Source organism: Stomoxys calcitrans, chromosome 3 (genome assembly GCF_963082655.1).
Source record: "Stomoxys calcitrans chromosome 3, idStoCalc2.1, whole genome shotgun sequence".
Lineage (NCBI taxonomy): Eukaryota > Metazoa > Arthropoda > Insecta > Diptera > Muscidae > Stomoxys > Stomoxys calcitrans.
The window spans coordinates 92,073,599-92,095,453 of NC_081554.1; the positions used below are offsets into that span (position 1 = coordinate 92,073,599).

The 21,855-nt window shown below is 40.1% G+C and overlaps 1 protein-coding gene across 1 annotated transcript in view; it reads left to right on the plus strand.

The window, feature by feature from the left end:
• The window catches only part of LOC106090418 (protein purity of essence), a 30,903-nt gene that overhangs the window by 2,468 nt on the left and 6,580 nt on the right, over positions 1–21,855 (plus strand). The window contains exons 3-9 of the mRNA XM_013256585.2: positions 2,296–2,798; positions 2,866–5,026; positions 5,083–5,595; positions 5,653–10,709; positions 16,840–18,179; positions 18,249–18,453; positions 18,521–19,261. Of these exons, the coding sequence (XP_013112039.2) occupies positions 2,296–2,798; positions 2,866–5,026; positions 5,083–5,595; positions 5,653–10,709; positions 16,840–18,179; positions 18,249–18,453; positions 18,521–19,261 (10,520 nt within the window). The remainder of the gene's footprint in view (positions 1–2,295; positions 2,799–2,865; positions 5,027–5,082; positions 5,596–5,652; positions 10,710–16,839; positions 18,180–18,248; positions 18,454–18,520; positions 19,262–21,855) is intronic.

Genomic DNA, 21,855 nt, shown 5'->3' on the forward strand with positions numbered 1-21,855 from the left:
ATTCATCATTTTTGCTATTACACCTGTATGTTATTTTCGTATGACATTACCTAAAAATCTTGTCTTATGCACACTCACGTCTTTCCACTGCATTTTTTCATGGAGTGGGTAATTGGGTAATTATTGGGATAAGGCATGCTTTCTTTCATCAAATGGGTCAGTCGAGTATGGTGTTGTTGCTTTAGCTATATTGGAACAAGAATAAGGTGACCATTTTTTTCTTATGGCTATGGCTATGTTCGCACAGCACCTTGCAACGTGTCCAGTATGACTATATTCCCGTAGTGAAGGGAGGCCAGAGCAAGATCGGAAATGTACCTACTCCATGCACCAGTTACACCTCACCGACACCGACCGAATATGGAGACGGTTCTAGCAAACCGAAAACAACCAGAGTCCAGGGTTCTTTTCAATCCCGGCACGGACCAGTAGCGTGCAGAGAAGGAACTCCAGGATGTGCCTCTTCCATGAGGAAAATAGACGAACTCGTACACTGAGGCGGCAGCCATTGCCGATGAGGGTTCCATCGGTTCAATCCGGTGCGTACAACCGGCTGCCATGGAATACTCCATTTTTTTAATACTTGAGTTGGTACTTTAAAAGGGGTTTAGCCATATTCTTGTAGAGTTTTTAGTCGGGTTTCCTGTTTTGGTTTCTATGGTAAATTTGTTCTATGCTTACATTACGTTTCATATTTCATATTATTGGGTTGCCCAAAAAGTAATTGCGGATTTTTTAAAAGAAAGTAAATGCATTTTTAATAAATCTTGGAATGAACTTAAATCAAATATACTTTTTTTACACTTTTTTCTAAAGCAAGCTAAAAGTAACAGCTGATAACTGACAGAAGAAAGAATGCAATTAGAGAGTCACAAGCTGTGAAAAAATTTGTCAACGCCGACTATATGAAAAATCCGCAATTACTTTTTGGGCAACCCAATAGTTCCCAAGTTCTTATTTAAATTGCATTTGTTAAATCGATAAAAAAATCATTTAACATATTAAAACGGAAACGGAAAAAATCACCGAAAAGGATGTAAAAAAATGTTGCATTGTTTAACGAAACCCTATGTAACTATCACAAGGTTTCTTAGTCTCCGGCAGCTAAGAGTCCAACACGTCATTTCGGTAATTGTTTTTCTTTCGTTCCGACGTCTCCCCACATGTCCCTGCCGACCAAGGGGGCGCCCAGCCCATGCGTGGAGATCGCGTACACATCAAATTCCGAATGGCGGCTGGTGGTTAGTCGTGGTTTTATAGTACCGGCTACAGATAGTATCTCAATCAGTAATGTGAGTAATACATACATACATAAAAACAAAAAGCATATAAACAGTGATTTCCGAAAACAACACAACAGCGAGGTTAACATCACATAATCAGAAGATAGCCGTCAATTAGCAGTGCTCTACTGGTCCGCAGATGGAGTTGTAGACTAAGTGTCGTATGATCAAACGGCCTATGCAATAGGCAAAGTTCTACTCGTCCGCAGTAGTAGTTGTAGATTAAGTGTCAGAGTACATGTGAGAGGTAAAGAAATAAATACGAAAATGCATATGTGGCCATGAACATTAAGGAACAAGAGCCAACTTCTCCCATATCAATGAGTGCTCAATTATAAGGGACTTCATTTTTACAGCCGAGAACGAACGGCGTGTGACAGAGCTACATCTCTTTGGGTATGAATTCCAATTATAAGATAAACAAAACAAAAATGGCTGTTACTTTGTATACAATCTTACATATGCAATATCAAATTCTAATTATCTGTTATACTCAGGTTACTGAAATGTTTTTATGTAATTATTTTATGGGCCTTATTGTCTTTATATTACATATTTGGTTAATAAAGGAAATGAAATGAAATTCTTTTTGACATGCAACGTATAAATTAAATTTAACTTATACATAAGCTTTTAGTGATATAAGGGTCATTGAACGTCTTCGACTAACGTTTATTGAAACCTAATAAAGACTTAGCTTTATTAACGCAAGAATCGATATTACATATTACAATTTTGTAACAATTTTGACATTCAACTTCGCCATTGCCAACCAGAATGTGAGGGATTGTCTCTCAATTACAACATTTTATCTAAGTCGTGTACAAATTAGGGCTTATATACGTGGATTTAAAGCGTAATTCTTATAGTCGTTAAACAATACAATTGACATATATGCCCTATAAACAATTATAATTAAATTTTAATATTATCGTTAAGATTTCTTAAAAAGCAGTATTTTTATTATTTGTATATATATTTTTTCTTGTTTCTCCTCTCACTATGAACACAGTATCTCAAGCACAAATTCACGAGGCATGTGCCATACTCATACGTTTTATGCTTCTACGTTTGGGTAAGGTCAGTGTTTACGAAATCAAATGGTTATTGCCAGCATTGAAAACCCTCTGCGAGGGGAAATCATCGAATACACCAACAAAAGGTGCTGCTTCAACAACAGGAGGAACATCAGGAGGATCAACTGCAGGCAGTAATAATGCAAGCGCCTCTAGTCCCAGTTGCGCTGTTGCGGGTACAAGTGTATTGCAATTTGATTATAATGCTGTAGCTGCTGTTTTGAAAAGTAGCAAATATCCTGAAAATACTAAAAGCATTGTCGCAGCCAGTAGTACCTCTGCTGCTAGCAACAATGCAGGCGACAAGGATTCTCCCAAATCCGAGATTAAAAGATCGCGATCTGATTTGTCCTCAATAATTATTCATCAACTTACTGCACCGCTGGAAGCCGGAAAAATGACTTGGGCTCCCCTAAGCGAGGAAATGACAGATTGTACGGTAAGTTTTAATATCTGATTTTGCCATTAGGAAATGTGTAGTAATCGATAAATCTCTGTACTCCCAGGAAATATTTTCATCAAATTCAGCATACCTACAATCTCTGAATGGGGGCGACATCATATTAGATGTCTGCTCTTCTCTACCTATTTTGACACGCTACCGTCTCAAATATCAAGAGACCATAGCCAATTTGGCGGGTAAACCGTTGTACTTGCCTTTGACTCAGGTTGAGGCCACACAAATTCGTAATACCTTGACACATATGGTCACAGACATCACGATTTTGTCGGAAGCCTTGACATTACCGATTTTACAGCCTTTGACACCAAGCCGCATAGCCAAATTATCTAAGTGTGCTATATCGGCCCTGTATTGTGCTGTGCTCGCTTCAATTGCCAGCAGTGTTTTAAATATGTCATCTACAACAAGTACACAAAAATCGCAAAGTTCTTCAGCCGGCGGTGGTTCGACAGCATCCGTTTCCACACAATCATCGGCCAAGGATGGTGACGATAGCGAGGAAAACGCCCGTAACGTAGTCGACAAAGCGTTGGAAATATACACAACGATTGGTCAAATGTTTAAGGACTCAGCTCGGTCTCATATATACCAAAACCATTTATGCTTTGGTGCATGGCTCTTGGTGAGCGGAATTCAAGGAGCTTTGGGAGCTTCTGGCAGTACCAGCGCTGGCATTGGCAAAGACGACTGCAAGCAGGCAAAAGCTAAACAGGGTGAAGCCCAACCGACCGCATCAGCGCGTGTAAATCTCTTCAAGGTGCAGCAGGGGTTTGGTGTTTTAAATGCAGCCATAGCCAATCATTGCATAAAGCTATTAACTGAACTAATTGATGATCTAAAAATTGAGACAACTTCGTCCACAGATGTGCCGCAAACGGGACAGGGACAGGGCCAGCAAACTACTGCGGCTCCTTTGCCAGAACCCGCCAGTTTTGATGTATTGGAAAACTACACAACGTTGCAACGAGTTATGCGTGTACTAAATACGGCCACTTTGCACCAACTCTTTACGTTCCTGGCCACAGTAACGTATCGGAAAGCTTGCAATTTAAAACGAGCCAATGCCAAAGACCGCACTGAATGTGAGGCTATTAGCTATTCTGATTCAACGACATACTTTAATGATACTCTCTCGTGCTCCGACAACTCCGAGGAGGACGACAGTGAAAGCTATTTGGGACATTGGTTCAAAGAGACGCTACAGCCGGAATCTGTCGAGGATAATAATACTTCTGAAGCAGTGGAGAAAAATAATGAAGGCCAAAGATCCAATTTGGTGCCAGCTTTGGATGAACCTCACGAATATCTCGATTTGGCGGCGCAAATCTTTTGTTTTATGGATCAATTTTTCTCTCAAAAGCACAGCTATTTGCAGAGATACGTCAAAGCGGGCCTATCCGACCAGCAAATGTTGCTAATGGCAAATATATTGAAAGATCTAGATCGTGACTCTGCCCGTGGAGGGGAAACTGATTCTTCGGCGGCATGTAATAAATGGCAATCGGCTATGATAAGATTTTCGGGAGCAGTTGGTCGTTATTTGCATAACCTGGTTTCTGCCTCTTTGTTGAGCGAGTCATTACAATCCAATCTGTTGCAACATCTCGGTGTGTCGCCATGGACGTCGGAAACCAACACATGGCCACTTCAAATCTATCCCAGTACACTGTCCGTATTAGTGCAGATTCTACTGTTGAAACCAACTCAAGAAAAGGAAGCAGCGTGTCTTTCCGTTTGGCACCGTTTGATTAATACCCTGGTCGAGGGAGTTTGTGGTTCGTCTTCTACAAATCCACCAACAAATGTTGATTATGAAGATTTGAACATGGAACACGCACAATTACTATTGTTCCTCTTTCATTCGCTGAATCTCATGCAAAAGAAGTCCATTCTTTTGTTAACCGCCGGCGGTGTTATACGTTGTGCCGAGGTATGTCGTGAACTTTCAACCGGCAAACCTATTCGGAATAGCCAGATAATGCTGTTGTCTCGCCTATTGCTTTTCCTCGAGTATCTTATGAAGCACTTGTATAATGCTCCGCCAGAGCTGTTAGATTCGGTACGCTGGAATCTCTTCAGTATAAGTACCATGCATGAAAATCAAAAAATCGCCGATTTGTTGAACAACAAAACAAAACTGACATCGTTCTGTCGCAAGGAAATAGAGGACGAATTTCGTCGAAGTACAGCCGATTGTATGTCAAGTAAGTGATGGTTGTTTGAGTTGGATTCTTTATTAAACGTTTGTTTTCCTTTTTAGATATACGACCCACATTTTATTCGCTGACTCTTGTCGGAGATGCCAACCAGCAAACAACAAATCCTGAATTTAAATTAGATGGTTTAGCTTGGAATTTCATACTGTGTACACCGGACAAACTAAAATATCCCCTTCTGGTGGACGCTCTTATCGATATTCTGGGTATTACAGATATGACATTGTCATGGCATTCCTGCGACAGCACACATACCCTTTGCGCTATTCGCTATTGTTTTGGCATATGCTGGAAGCTGTTGCTTGGACTGCCGCCGTCCACTACTCACGTTGAGCAATTGCAGGTGGAAAAAACACCAAATTTGCATTCTCTTCTGTGGTCCATTCGATGTCCTACATCGCATTATCTAATTGTTAACAGCTTGATTAAGCAGGGCATGTACACACAATTTGCAGAGACATTGTGGAGTAACATATCAGATCGCGTCAGTGATATTCGTTTCAGTTTAAAACAGACATTGTTGGGAATCGAATCCTGCAATGAAAATATAAACAAAGGTGAGTGACTTTTCGACAGATTGAAAATGTATGCTAATACGTCGCTTCGTTTTTCAGCAAACCCCCCATTGTCGTATATAATTTTATTGGACGCACTGCTGTCTCACATGCAAGCTGTAGCCTGGGCCGAAAAGGAGGGTATAAAACCACAAAGATCATCCTCCAATGGCAGCACATCTGGAACTAGTCCCACAACTGGAAATCCACCAATGGCTGCAGGTGCTGGGTCTGATGAAGCCTATGCAACATCGTCATATGATAACAGTGAACAAAAGGCGGAGGCTGAAGCCAGTAATGCAACGCTACAGGAACGGCAAAAATCTACCAAAGAGCTGCTACAGATGCTGGTCAATTCTTTCAAGGTTTTGCGCGACACAGTGCGTCATAAAATGGTACAAATCCTACCATTGGCCAATGTGACACCTGACCACATTTTGGAATGTATTTTGGCCATAGTAAATTCAAATAACTTCTATTGCACCGATTTATGCTCACAGTTTTTGAAACTACTCGATAATAAAAATAAAGAAGTCATAACAGGCGAGTGGTGCGAGTCACTGCCAGTTTCGGATGCGATTTTCAACAAGCCAGCCAATGCTCAGCAAACACAGCAATATCCCGCCGAATCGTATACCTTGACAGTAATTGAAGCTCACATTGCAGAGCTTACACGGGATACATACTATTCGACCCTTAACTCATTTAAACACTGCCTAAAGAGCCTGTTCAGTTTAATGAACCTGTTGCTGACATCGCCGCAACACCAGTGGCAACAAGATGCCGCCTGTAAGTCATTAATCGATGATCAATTAAAGCCAATGCTGATTGAAACTCTAATGGATGCCCGCATGGAATATGTTTTCGATACTGCTGAAAAATGTCTCCAATCACTTATGCAAGGTGTGGATCAGGCAGCTGAGCAGCAACAGCGCATGTCATACAATTATATTTTGAAATACCACTACCGTTTCTTAATGGAGTACGCGGATGAAGTGAAAAATTCCCCTCAAACCGAGCAACAAAGTGTAATTTTCAATGAATCTCTTTTGTTTGCTGTCGTAAAGTCAATGACGCAAATGTTGGAGAAACCCATGGGCGTTAGGGCAATACATGAGTTCTTCACCAAACGGGAATCGAGCGAATTGAATAATGAACCAAGTTTGGTCGACCTTTTACTGTCCTTTACCGGCACTAACCTCTCAATGACGTACGCCAGAAAGTTACTTCAGTTTGTTGAGAAACTGTTTCACATTGCTCAACAACCAGATTCTGGATTTCCCATGGAAGACCTGGTACATTGCTTTGGAGATTTAGCTAATGTGGAGCAGCAGCGCATAAAATCGTGGCTAACTCATGTCATATACGGACCACAAAGCGTACACACACAGCAAGCAGAAACGCCGATGGAAAAACAATCATCCGCAGCGGGAATGCCGCCAGCCACATCCAGCACTTCGTCAAGTAATGCTCAGACGCCCACGAATATGGCGACAATTTCGGCCATAGCCAGTCTTTCAGAACAGTTTGGCAATCAATCGTCTACTCTTGACAATGCTGAAGCTATGGACATAGATGAAGACAATGCCGCTACGAATCAACCATCAGTTCAACAAAACAGTTCGGCCGCAGCTCAATCGTTAAGTCTTTGGCCGCCACAATCAACCACAGCTGGCAACAGTAGTTTCCTAGCTACAAATCAGTCGGAGCCACTTTCCACAACACAAGACGAGCAATTGCAAAATCAACCACAAACCGAAAGGAACGGCGCCCTTCTACAAAGTGTTATAAAATACATTGTACACGACAGCAAAGGAGGGCCAAATGGTGTGGCTATGTTGCTATTCCAAGCTTTGCTACAACTGGGACAGACACTTATCACCCCATCATCCTACGAGACTAACGACTTCTCTGACATTTTGCAAATTATGATTTGTTTGGCGGACTGTGCACAAGGCAAGGGTCATTCAACACTTTTTAATGCCACCATAATGTGGCTGGAAATTACAAAATTCCAGATACTAGAGAAGACCCAATATTTACAAAATTCCCCTATGATGCCCTCAAATATTTTGGAAAATGTCAATGCATTGCTTCGTTACTTGCATGACTTGCTGCAAAGTTTGGGATTCAGAGGCAGCAAACATCAACAGCAGCCTGCCTGGGATGATGATATCCAAACCGACTTAGAAGATCTGATGGATGATCTGGCTAATGAACAGCAAGGCGACGAGGATTCATTTGTGGAGGACTCCGACGAGGATAGCCTTAACAACAAGTTATGTACTTTTTCACTGACCCAAAAGGAGTTTATGAATCAACATTGGTACCATTGTCATACATGCAACATGGTGAATACAGTAGGAGTCTGTTCGGTGTGTGCCAGAGTTTGTCATAAGGGTCATGATGTCAGTTATGCCAAATATGGCAACTTTTTCTGCGACTGTGGCGCTAAAGAGGATGGTTCGTGCCAGGCTTTACGGCGACGTATTGCCAGTAGTGGTGGTATGCCCAGTGGAGATGCTCGTGGCCAACTAAATGATTATTCATCGTCGGTATATGCACAGAGCAGTGGTTGTGGCGTTCTGTCTCAAGCCAAACGCGCACAAACGCCCCCAACGCAAAGTTGTCTAAGCCAGCAGCAACAACAACAGCAACTACAAGGCATGAATACGACTCTACAATCAGCAGGAGGAAATAACTTACTTGTGTCTTCCTCGCAGACCAACGAACGCATTGCTTTACTGTCGAAGCTGCTCGAGTCCTCCAAAGAAGTGCTGCAGAACTCGGAACAATGGACAGTTATTGTTAAATGCATATTAGAGTTCTTTGACGTCATCATGCCCGCCATCAAAGAGAATTGCGACCTCTTCTCCATTGTGGGTTGCCATCGCAGGGCAAAATCTGCCCTACAGCGTCTTCACGGTGAACAGACATTCCAACATACCGATCAATTAATGTTACCCACTTTAGGGTCTCAAGAAGGTGCATTTGAAAATGTGCGCATGAGCTACTCCGGCGACCAGGGACAAACTATTAAACAACTCTTGTCCTCTGGTCTCGTACGTCGTGTTGCATTGTGCTGTCTCTCGTCGCCACATGGCAAACGACAACATTTGGCCGTGTCACATGAAAAGGGCAAAGTTACAATACTGCAATTATCAGCTTTGCTTAAACAGGACGCAGCAAAAAGAAAACTGACGTTGACGCAGTTGTCTTCGGCACCGATACCGTGTACGGTATTGTCCCTGACTGCAAATCCAGCCAATGAGGATTGTCTTGCTGTATGCGGCCTAAAGGAATGCCACATTTTGACCTTCACCAACACAGCAGCGACCAGTGATCATATTGTTTTGACACCCCAATTGGAAAATGGAAACTTCATCAAGAAGGCACTGTGGTTGCCGGGATCGCAAACCATGTTGGCTTTGGTTACAGCTGATTATGTTAAAATCTACGAGTTGTCAGAGGATACCTACAGTCCTAAATATTACTTTTTAGTGGCAGTCGGTAAAATACGCGACTGTACGTTTGTCTATCAAGATGGTGTCTACTACATGCTGATTATTGCCTCCTCCGGCTACATATACTATCAGAAATTGGACGATCAATCATTGGCTAAGCATGGTGACTTCTACGTTACCAATACTTTGGAACTTAATCACACCCAAATAAAAGACGTCAATGGCCAAGAGGGTGGCGGTGGTGTTTCCATATATTACTCGCATACATTGCAACTGTTGTTCTTCAGCTACTCTGTAGGCAAGAGTTTTGTGGCGCCCATGACCGACGTTAACAAGGGCGTCAAGGGCATAACTCACCTGCAAACTTCACCAACTACAAAGAATTCATCAAAGGGACCTCCGCAAGCTTTGTGTCAGTGGACGGAAATACCTGGTCATCCAGGTCTAATCTGTGCCATGATGCAAACTTCAAACAATCCTGTCATATTTATGTTCACTCCCGACCGCATTTATATGCAAGAAATCAAAGCCCAATCATCCAAGTCTCGCATAATGGACATGGTTGCCATTCGTCATACAGTGGCTGGGGTAGAAAAAACTACTCTTATTTTGCTCTGCGAAGATGGCAGTCTAAGAATATTCACCGCCAACCAAGAAACAACATCATTCTGGTTATCTCCACAAGTTCAACCATTGACAAATCAACTGTATTCATCAAATCTTAGCAGCAAGTCATCGTATGGCAATGGCGCACACAAGAAATCGAAAAGGAAATCAAGCCATCAACAGAAAACCACAGGCCCCAATGGCAATCCAATTTTCCCCATAGACTTTTTCGAGCATTGTACTATGTTGCCAGACGTCGATTTTGGCGGCAATGATCTTCTGCAAATCTATAACAAGCAGAAACTAAAGACAAGGCTATTCTCAACTGGAATGTTTGTGGCATCTACAAAAGCCACTGGTTTCACTTTAGAAGTGTACAACAATGATCCCAACATAGTTATTGTGGGAATACGTGTATTGCTGGGCACACAAGATCCTCATCGTACTCCACAGAGTGTGACAATTCTAGGAAGAACTATACCGACTCCTGTGCGCCGGGCAAGATGGTTCGATATTCCACTGACACGTGAGGAAATGCTGCAATGCGACAAGTGTCTGAAAGTGGTTTTTGGTAAATCGAGAGATCCTGAAAATGTTTGTATGCTGGACTCCATCGAAGTTTATGGCAAGTCAAAAGATCTGGTCGGTTGGCCCGATGATACAGACGAAGTGGCGGCACAGTCTACTTCGGCGAATGCGCCAAATGGGACGGTAGCAAACACCTCATACGGCATTATGGGTGCATCCAGTTCCAGCTATGAAGGATATAACTCAATAACTCAATTGGATAAAATGGTGACCATCCTTTTGGAAGTACTCGATTGCTCCCTCGGCTTGCTAAGTCAAAGTCAAGGATCAACTAATGCTCTATCCAGCACCATAAAACAGAAAGCAACTAATACGGCCACATCATTGCTATTGCTGCCAACAGCGAATCAGGTGCAAGTACAATCGAGATATGTACTTGCAACTTTGTTTGGCAATAGGCAGGCTTACCACAACTACAAGGACTATGAAATGTTGGTGTATGTTAACGACGAATTAAAAGTAAGTTTAAATGTATTTTATTACACATTTTAATTTATTTTTTATTTGGTGGGTGAGAGTCTACATTTAATGTTGTGGTTGTTGTAGCAACCTTTGTATCTTTGCTCTAATTGATGGGTAAATCAACATTCCATTAAGGAGTGGAAAAATGCTCACACTCCGCTTCATACATTTCTGCCAAAAGAAGACATCCAATCTATATTGCCCAACCATTACCTTAACAATAATCGATTGCGGAAGAGTAAGTTTTCAATATAGGCATATTCAAGCTTGCACTGTTTGTGGCATACCATTCGTTCATTCACATGTTTTGCGCTATATTTATTCGGTCTTGAAATATTTATTTATTTTTTATTTATAATTTAACTTAATTTATAGTAAATATAAGAGAAGTATTAAAAGATAATACAGTTGTATTGGCTGCTATGGCCATCAGCTAAGTCTATTAAAAATTGTATATCTACTTAAGTAAAATGCAAATTTTGCCCATTACCATTCCACTTAGGAACAGGAGCAAACTTCTCACATATCAATGAGTGCAGTCCGATTCAAGTTTTTTAAGCTCAATGATAAGAGGCCTCCTTTTTATAGCCGACTCCGAACGGCGTGCCGCAGTGTGACACCTCTTTCGAGAGAAGTATTACATGGCATAGTACCTCACAAATGTTGCCAGCATTAGGAGGGGAAAACCACCGTTGAAAATTTTTTTCTGATGGTCTCGCCAGGATCGTAAGTAATTGGGTTAATTCGGGATATAAATTCGAATACTATGCTAATCTTTTCTTCGCTAGTGGTTTTTAGAATATTCACTCCTTTATTGCGAAGCAGCATCTTATCTTGCGGAGATAAAAAGCTGCATGATTCGAGAAGATGTTTTACGGAAATTTCGTTTCTGCATTTTTGGCATATATTTTTGTCGTTTCTATTCAGTAGTTGTTGATGAGTGCTGATAGTGTGTCCCAAACATTGGCGTGAAAAAACTCAAATTTTCTTCTTATCAACTTTTTTTGGATAAAGAGGTTCTGTGTAAGAAGGACTTATATATGTATAGTGTAGATGGTGATAATTCATTCAACTTTGTCGAGACTTTTGATGATGATCTGCTAATATATATTTTTTAAAGTCTTCGATTTCAATCAATGGGCCAGTTAGGCCAGAGTCAGCAAAAACTTTCCCTTGGAGCCCAGCGTGCAACTCGTTAAAATGTCTCGAATTCTATTTATAGAATTCCAGTTTTTATTAGAGATATTAATTGGATGTATGTAATCAGAAATTATGGTAAGCTTTATGTACAATGTTTAAAAATTTCGATGAGTTAAATATACGTTTGTGAGATATATTGTTTTTTTTTTTATAAGAACGGCGATATCGCCTTTAGCACTAATATTCAACGTTTTATTGGAGAAAAAACCTGTATGTGGGTTAGGTGGAATTGGATGTTGGTTGAAAGGTGTGTGTGTTTCTTGCCAAAAGATGAAGGATGGCGAATGATCCTTGATTCATAGTTGAAGATCTATGTATTTATTAAACAAACCTTTAATGTTCCATAGGATGACATCAAAGCCTGGCATTAATAGGTTCACTAAAATGATATGTGGGTGTTTCTTTATCGATACTTTGCGTTTTAGAATCAAAGTCTGCAATTTTTGTTTTAAATTTGGATAGGAGTTTTTCTGTTTCGGAGTTGTTGTTATTATTCTCTTCTGTGTCTGTTTTGGTAGTAGACTTAGGACTTGTGTGTGATGCTTCTTTAACATTGTCTCAGTTTTTCTTTATTTTGAGTGTTTGATTTTTGTGGAAAGTTATTGCTACCGTTAACGGGCGGCTGTATGTTGTTGTTCATATGTTTCAAGGTTTTCAGGATGACCATACTTCGCACATTGATCAGTTTTTCCAATATTTTTTCGAATGGCCTAATTTGAAACAGTTTTTGCATTGAATGGGTTAAGGTTCGGAGGCCACCTTAGCGCAGAGGTTAGCATGTCCGCCTATGACGCTCAACGCCTGGCAACATTTGTGAGGTACTATGCAATGTAAAACTTCTCTCAAAAGAGGTTTCACACTGCGGCACGCCGTTCGGACTCGGCTATAAAAAGGAGGCCTCTTATCATTTAGCTTAAACTTGAATCGAACTGCACTCATTGATATGTGTGATAAGTTGGCCCCTGTTCCTTAGTGGAATGTTCATAGTTAAAATTTGTTTGTACGTTAAGGAACATATTCTTTTACTTGGCAAGTTATGACACCAACATCGATGGTTTTTGGTAGTTCGAACTTAAGATGTGTAACGGTGTGTTAATAACCTTACCTTTCAGGTACTTCGTTATTTTTTGGCAGCCAACTACTACTTCATCTTTCATACCTTTACAAATATCATGTTCGGTGAGGTCCGTCAACAAATCGATAATAAGCCTTTAACAGCGTCTAAGTTGGGATGGTATGAACATTCGATTGGACAAATATCAGGGAGATTAGTGGTAGTTGTATATAAAAAGCAAGTGCAACAGAAAGCACCACTGTACACAATGAGTGTTGACTTGCCACTGTGAAATATTTCATATAATTTATTTTTAAGAACTTAGCATTTGTATTTGCTGGCGTTTTCCTGAATATGAAAGAAATAAATTGCAAGATTCTTTACAAAGTAACACCTCGAAATATGCGTCTTAAAAGGAACTTTGCTAGGCGCTTGAAATTTTGCACAGATACTTCTTATTAGTGTAGGTCAGTTGGGATTTTAAATGGGTCAAATCGGTGCATGTCTTGATATAGCTGCCATATAAACCGATCTTGGGTCTTGACTTCTTGAGCCTCTAAAGGGCGCAATTTTTATCCGATATGGCTGAAATTTTGCCCATGGCTAAGCGGGTTTTCACTGAAGCGAATTGAACGGAACCAAAACTCAATTGTACTTTGTGTTCGTTTGTAAGTGTTTCAGAAAAGTGATCGCCATAATAATACAGGTTATAAAATTCGCCTTATTCACCCTAAGGCTGGCAGGCTAAGAAGGTAAAATAGTTCTCTAAAGAAATTACCATGGTAGTGAAGGGCTGAATTACCGCATACATGATCGAGTACGCCTTTGTATCGAATGAGATTTCGTCACGTATCGAATGGAAGTATTACAGCACTGAAAAGCTATCGTATCGAAAATTTTCAGGTGGCTACCGATTATTTTTGGCATCAGAATTGATTTGAACATATACACAAATGAAAATTTCATATCATAACAAAAGTCGGGGTTTTGTAAAAAATATGAATTTATTGAAAATTTTAGACATAAACGTGAATTTATTTATAAATAAAAAAAGCATGGTTACATTGCTTTCGTTGTGCTTGTCGTCCTCTGAAAAGGACAATAACTTTGTGCCTATTTGCAGATAAATGATAGATAAAAGCGATCCAATGTCATTGCCGAATAAAGCGTAAATAAATAATCTAAATAAAACATTTATATTATTAATAAAAAAATGCATGTTATTAAGATTTACCAGGTAGCTGACAAACGACCACATTTTTTGTGTGAAAATATTTTTTATTGATTCAAAGTACGAAAGTATGTGGAAATGTTTTTGATTCCATTCACTTTTGTGCGATATGAACACATTTCCATTATCATTTGTTCTGAGTCGTACAAAAAACGAATTGCAAGCAGCACGAATGTAATCTGCCGGTATGTTGGCCTATTCCCGTATAATGTATTTCTTCAGCGCATCCATACGGGCATATTTTGTAGTCCTTACCTTGCTCTCAAAAGAGGCCTTAATAAAAAAGTCTGTCGGATTGGCATGTGGCTAATTGGACAGCCACTCTGAGGACCAAATGAAGTATAGAACATGATTTTTTTTAGCCATTCTTGGTTTACACGTGCTAAAGCACGGCGCCGAGTCTTTTTGTGACGGTGCCGAGTCTTATTGGTACGTCCATGGTCTGCGGCCGAAATATTTTCTTGCCCACGGCTCCAAAACGGCGACCAACAAGTTTTAACAATACAAAATTGCTTTTACTTCGATTGATTTGACTTGATTCCGCTAAACTTCAAAGGGCTCATATCCACGACGCTACCACCAAAGCTGCATTTGGCCGTTTCTTACATTTCTCCATCATCATTTGGCATCATTTGTTCTTTAGCTGTTGCCTTCCCTTGGCTACAATTTGCAATTTTTCGCCAAATTTGGATGGCCATGAATTGAGTCATTTCAACCTTTTCTAGCCCATTTGTTTTGCATAAATTATTACTAAAAAATGTGAAAAAGTATGTATTTATTTATTTCTTATTATAAAAACACTCAAAAACTTAAATTTTTACTTTTATTTTAACTATTTATGTCAAGTAACAATTCTATTTGTTTGCTCCGAGCTCACGAGTGGATTTCGAACATCTGATTCTCGATAATCTCGAATGTCGAAAGTGCTTATTCGTTAACGAATGCGGTAATGCCAAAACAAAAATTTTCAAACAATTTTACTCGTTCACATATGCGATAACTCGGCCCCAGGTCTTTTTCAAGACTAGATAATAATATCAGTATAGACGAGAACTCTTTCCCCATGGTCAGAAGCTTGTGTTATAGCTGATATGACGGCGGCCAGATCAGCTGAGAAGTTCTGCGTACCGTTTGGAAAGGGGCCTCGCTAATAGTCTCAAACTCAAAGTGGGTAACTTGTCTTATAACAGAGAAAATAGCTGTCCGTAAAAGGTCCATCTATGGCCTGTAAGCAAAATATTATTCGCCCAGGGAGTCTCAGACTGGTGAACTCTTTACAATGTAAACTAAGGTCATTGTCAATCTGAATCTCGTCGTTAAAAGCGGAGGGTAGAACAGATCTCTAAGAAATATGGTAGCCACACAATCGCTACCCCCAATTGTGGATTAGGTTGTTTAGGAGAAACATTTCTATAACACCGCAAACTATTATTCTTATTAAGATATTTATCTGATGTGGCTGATGTAAATATTCGTGAGTTATCAGCTTTCGGTTAGTGGACTAAAATGTTCTAAAAACGAATAATCCAAATGGTTACTTAGACTATTTGCAAAGAATATTTTCTAGAGCTGTTTTTCTCTAGGTGGCCGATTTATACAAATGACATTCAACTACTCATTATGTTGAAACTACAATATGTTAGGCATAATTACATAAAGCGTGATTTTTTTGAGGTTAGGATTTTCATGCATTAGTATTTGACAGATCACGTGGGATTTCAGACATGGTGTCAAAGAGAAAGATGCTCAGTATGCTTTGACATTTCATCATGAATAGACTTACTAACGAGCAACGCTTGCAAATCATTGAATTTTATTACCAAAATCAGTGTTCGGTTCGAAATGTGTTCATTCACCGTAACGTTGCGTCCAACAGCATCTTTGAAAAAATACGGTCCAATGATTCCACCAGCGTACAAACCACACCAAACAGTGCATTTTTCGGGATGCATGGGCAGTTCTTGAACGGCTTCTGGTTGCTCTTCACTCCAAATGCGGCAATTTTGCTTATTTACGTAGCCATTCAACCAGAAATGAGCCTCATCGCTGAACAAAATTTGTCAAAATTTGAACACATTTCGAACCGAACACTGATTTTGGTAATAAAATTCAATGATTTGCAAGCGTTGCTCGTTAGTAAGTCTATTCATGATGAAATGTCAAAGCATACTGAGCATCTTTCTCTTTGACACCATGTCTGAAATCCCACGTGATCTGTCAAATACTAATGCATGAAAATCCTAACCTCAAAAAAATCACCCTTTATTAAATATATAATAATAAATAAAATGCAAATAATTATATTGGGTTGCCCAAAAAGTAATTGCGGATTTTTCATATAGTCGGCGTTGACAAATTTTTTCACAGCTTGTGACTCTGTAATTGCATTCTTTCTTCTGTCAGTTATCAGCTGTTACTTTTAGCTTGCTTTAGAAAAAAAGTGTAAAAAAAGTATATTTGATTAAAGTTCATTCTAAGTTTTATTAAAAATGCATTTACTTTCTTTTAAAAAATCCGCAATTACTTTTTGGGCAACCCAATATATATGTTTTATTTATCAAACAAACATTGCACCTAACATTTCTATTGTTAACATATAATAATTCGGTGCTGATATGGTATGTTCACCCTTTTTTATGCAGGTCTTAAAATCGAAACTCGCCAATCGTGAAACCCTTAGAGACATTGACCCCGAAGCTTTTTATCGATTAGTGTTAATGGTACGTGGAATTGCTACCACTAGACCGATGACATTAACAAAAATATGCTTGGATAATAAATTCGAAATTATTTCCGACCTAATGGAATTTGTCGAAAAGTTATATGAGATTACGCCAAATGTGGATGAACCAACATCGATTGTGCGGCAAGGTCTATCACATACGGAAACCATTGTGCACTGTTTGGTGGAAATAATGCATGCGTTTGCCTTGGCTGATGCGTCGCAAGTAGATAGGGTCACATTGATGTTTATTGCCTTGCTGAAGAATGAGTCCAGCGTTATATCACATAGCGCCAAAGAAGCTATAATCTTATTGCTTAGCCCGCGATCAAAGCGAAGAAAGGTGGCTATAATAACGCCCACATTGTGCTCAACACCGACTCCACCAGCACTGTCTACCAATGCCAGCATGGTAAATGCTTCAGCTGCTGCTATTGTCGGCGGCGGAGCCAATGAGGATGATGCTCTCGATGAAGCTGCTGGCATTGTCAATCCTATCGTAGCCGCCGTTGGAGGTGGCGGTGGGTCATCGTCACCACCTTCTTCAGTACAACGTAGTAGCAGCACAGAATATGTGTCTGTACCCGGGGCCGTCGCTAATGATCCTAATGCTCTGGTGGATCCACTAGAAGCTTTCATGGGAAGTGGTTTCCCACAACTTTTGGGTCTTCAGCAAGATGCCGATGAAGAGGCTATTATGGATATAGCCATAGCATTGAGTTTACAACAGCACGATGGCAGTGGGGCCGAACCAGGCCTTCAACAGCTTCAGCAAGGGCTATCAAATTTACAAGGAATGCGAAATGCTGCCGCTCAGTTGCAACACGCCCAAGCCGCTGCTGTTGCTGCTGGTGGAGTAAATGTAGTAGGTGCCGCAGTTTCATCTGCTGCCGGTTCCGATGATGAAGGTTCGAATGTGGCTACTGATGGTTCAACATTAAGGACATCGCCCGCTGAACCGGTTGGAAGTGGCGGCTCAGAGAGTGGAGGTAGTGGTGTTGAGTCTATTGGTGGCACTTCTGGCCGAAGCAGTACTTACGAAGGAGATGGTGGTGCCACAGCTTCGCCCCCTCGCGCCAGTGGTGGTAGTTTAACGAGTGGCAGTAGCATCAGCAAAGGAGCTGTTGGCGGGTCAATACCCAGTACGGCCACCGAGATGCCAACAACGAGCAGGGCAGCATTGGAAGCCTGTCAAAGTAATGACACAGAGGAAAATGATGCCACGGAAGATGAAAAATTATCCAAGTTACACGATTTAAGGCAAGTATTTCTATTGCTCGATTCATTTGAGAAACTTATTTTTTTTATAATGTAATCTTTCCATTGCAGAATTGCAATTTTGGGCAGTATAATTTCAAACATCCATACTCTCGATGACTGCAATGGCTTGCAGTCGATACCATTAATTCAGGTTATTCTAATGTTAACCACCGATTTGAATGGTAACAACGAACGTGATCAGAAGATATTAAACGAATTACTAACAGCTCTTGTAGAATATGTTGAAATGGATTCTATTTCAAATGCTTCAAAGGTACTACAATGTGGCACATACAAGTATTACAATTCGCTATATTTTGGTAAATATTCTCCTTTTTTAGATGAAAGATAAAAGTCTTAAAAATGAAGTACGTCTGGCCCTGCTCTCGCTATTCGGCGTACTAATGGGTAAAACTAAATCTAAACAAGCTGGCACAACCTCTCCACCACATCAGTTCAAGGATAATGCCTCATTTGTCGCTAGCACAACTGCCAGTATTTTGAGTAATAATGGCGCATTTACATTCTGCTTAGTTGTAATGGAGACTTTGCTGCAACATTGGAAACGTGTGTCCAGTGAACAAAATCAAGCACCTAACCCGGCATCAGGGGTTGTAAGTGCAATTGCCTCGGGTTCTAGTAACAGTGTCAGCACACCCGTCGTGCCAGGTTCGGCCGTCCCTCCTACTCAGAACAGCCTCCTAAAGCCTGTGAGATATGGGCCTAAACCAGATTTGTCTACATTAATTCCACACAATTACCTAAAGAACTATCCCGATATATTTGAGTCATATGATGCTTTGTTAACTGAAAGCTCGGTGCGTTTGCCATATCAAATTTTACGGCTATCGGCCACACATCCAGGTACATACGATTGGTATCATAGCTACTGTGAAAATATGACATACACACTATGCGAGTATATGATGCTTAATTTGAATGCATTGCTGCGGAGGCAAGTAAGAAAGTTGCTAATGTACATTTGCGGCAACAAGGAAAAATTCAGAATGTTCCGTGACGGACACTCGTTGGATGTGCACTTTAACTATGTCAAGGATTTGTGTAGCCTGTACAACACAAAGGTAAGATGTTTTTTTTTTTATTGATAATTAAACTAAATGGCTAGCAAATTAGCGGTTTAGCAATATTGAAACAAAGTGCTTTATATTATTTTTACAAAAAAAAACCTACAAAACGGAAATAGACAACAAGTCAAGCGGACATTAGCAAAGCAATGGTATTGAGACTTGAGCGCTCATGTCTGTTCTATATAAATTGCTATATATTTTGATATAGTCAATATAGATTGATCGACTGTTTCTTAAACTCGCTTAAAGGCATATTTAACAGATTTTAAATTTTCAGAGATAAGGATTTTAAAATCCTACCAAAAGGCCAATATTGATTTATATATGATCTGCGGACATTTTGTGGGTATCATGTTGTTGTTGTAGCGGTGTGGTGTACACTGAGGCGGTAGTCCTTGCCGATAAAGGACTTCATCCGGTCAATACGGTACGTACAAACGTCTGCCGTGGGATTGAACATTGAATCATTACTGTTTAGAGGCAATCTCATGGCTGCCGGTTGTATGTACCTGAATGACCCGATGGAGTCCTACATCGGCAAGGGCTACCTCCTCAGTGTACAATACACTGCAACAAAAACAAGTCAAAACAGGAAGTTCACTCTTCCGAAATGCGGAAAAATGTAAGGTTATGACGAAAAGAGGGTGGGGTTATTAATCCGCCCCATGCCACTACCAACGTACACCTAAAACGCCGTTTACACTGCTCTTTAAATCCGGATTTAATGGCTCGATCATCTGTTTTCCCTTTATAAAATCAGCTGATTAGAGCCTTAAATCCGGATTTAATGAGTGGTGTAAACGGGGTTTAAGCCAGTAATCGGCTTGTAGTGAAAAATTTTAACTTGGTTGCTTTTTTACGTTCTTCTCTCTGGTTTTCTGTAAGAAAGTCAAGTTTTCGAAAGAATCAGGCGTTCGCTTGACCGAGTGTTCACTCCATCCCGACTACACTGCTTCGCTCGCCTCTATTGCAAATGTTCTTTTCGATCGCATGTTGTTGTAGCAATGTGTTGTACACTGAGGCAGGCCTTGTCGATGAAAGACTCCCCATCGGGTCAAACCGGTATAACGTATAACCGGTTGCCACGGGATTGTCGCACATAAAGACCATATGTAATTAATAATGTAGCATCACAACGTAATGATTAATACTTTTAAACAATAATTAATTCAATAAACTCAAAATAGTTTGGTATACATATGTACATAATACTAAAGGTACTATTGCACGGCATGTATTTGTCGTACGAACTTTCACTTTCTGTAGTCACATGACATTCCTTATGTAAGTCATATACGAATAGCCACCTGTTTTGTATTTTTTATATTTGTGGGTCTTCTTGCATGTTCGATGAAATAAATGTTTCCTACGTATCACACGACGTGTACAACCTTCACATATGCCAAATTTGACATGTCTTATGACAAACACATATCTTATAATAGCCCTTAATTATTAAAGGTGTAAGGTTGAATTATATTTCGCAGAAAATGGAAAGACCATTTATATAACTTACTAGCTGTCCCGGTGCGCTTCGCTACACCCTTAAATGGCATTTTGAAAGAAGAAGATACCCTCCACCATAGGATGGGGGTATACTAAAAGCCTGTTTGTCGACGTCGAACGCAGGCTTTCGTTCGGTCTACAAACGAAAAAACTGATTTCGATTTGTGTATCTCATTTTAAACGACAAATTTATCGAACGACAAGCCGAACAAAGACGTAAGCATTCCGTAACATTTTTCAACAAAGCGAAGCAAATGTCAAAACTGTCACTTGGTAATTTGCTTTCTAGTGAAATTTTTTTTTTAAACAAAAATGCAAAGGAAATTACAAGTGAAATTATAAAATTATACTAAGTTTAGCGGACTTTATGATAAAATTAGGGAACCAAAAAGGTTGTCTATAACAATTTACGGACATTTCTCTTTAGCGTACTTCAGCTGCAAAAGTAAAAATTGTTCCTTTGTTCCTCTAGGTTGTTGCGATCCTTGTCAACTCCATAGATGAGCAAACTCGTTTGCCGCCCGAATAAGATGGCCCTTGGTTATTTAAAGGCGCCAATAAATCGCCTTTTCATATCGAGCATCATAGGCACTCAGTATTTGTGCAAGAGTCGGTCCCGCCCGGCTTTTCACTGAGACTCCACTGTCCGCGACAGTGCTCCATACGGAGTATGTATGGAGCATGCAAATGTGGTTTCAAAAACAACAACCAAGACCTTGTATTTCATTAGATGTCATTTATTTCAACACATGTAATGTAAAACCATAAGACTATAGGCCTAGTTATCGTCCCGTAAATGTAGAAGAGTCATCTGTTTTGTTTTTGTTTTGTTTGAAAGCACATGAAAACGATTGTCGAAAGCCTGTCGGCCGTTACTGAACACAAAATTTTACATTCCGCTTTCGTGTCAGCTGATAAAACTTGAAGTTTGAACCAATCTCAAATCCTAAATTGTGCAATTAGAAAACTGCTAGTCCTATTCTATGATTTCAGTGTGTAACTTTAGATCAATTTGTTGCAAATGGCTTGGATTAGGTTGAATGAATTGCCGTTCGGACTTGGCTATAAAAAGAAGGCCTCTT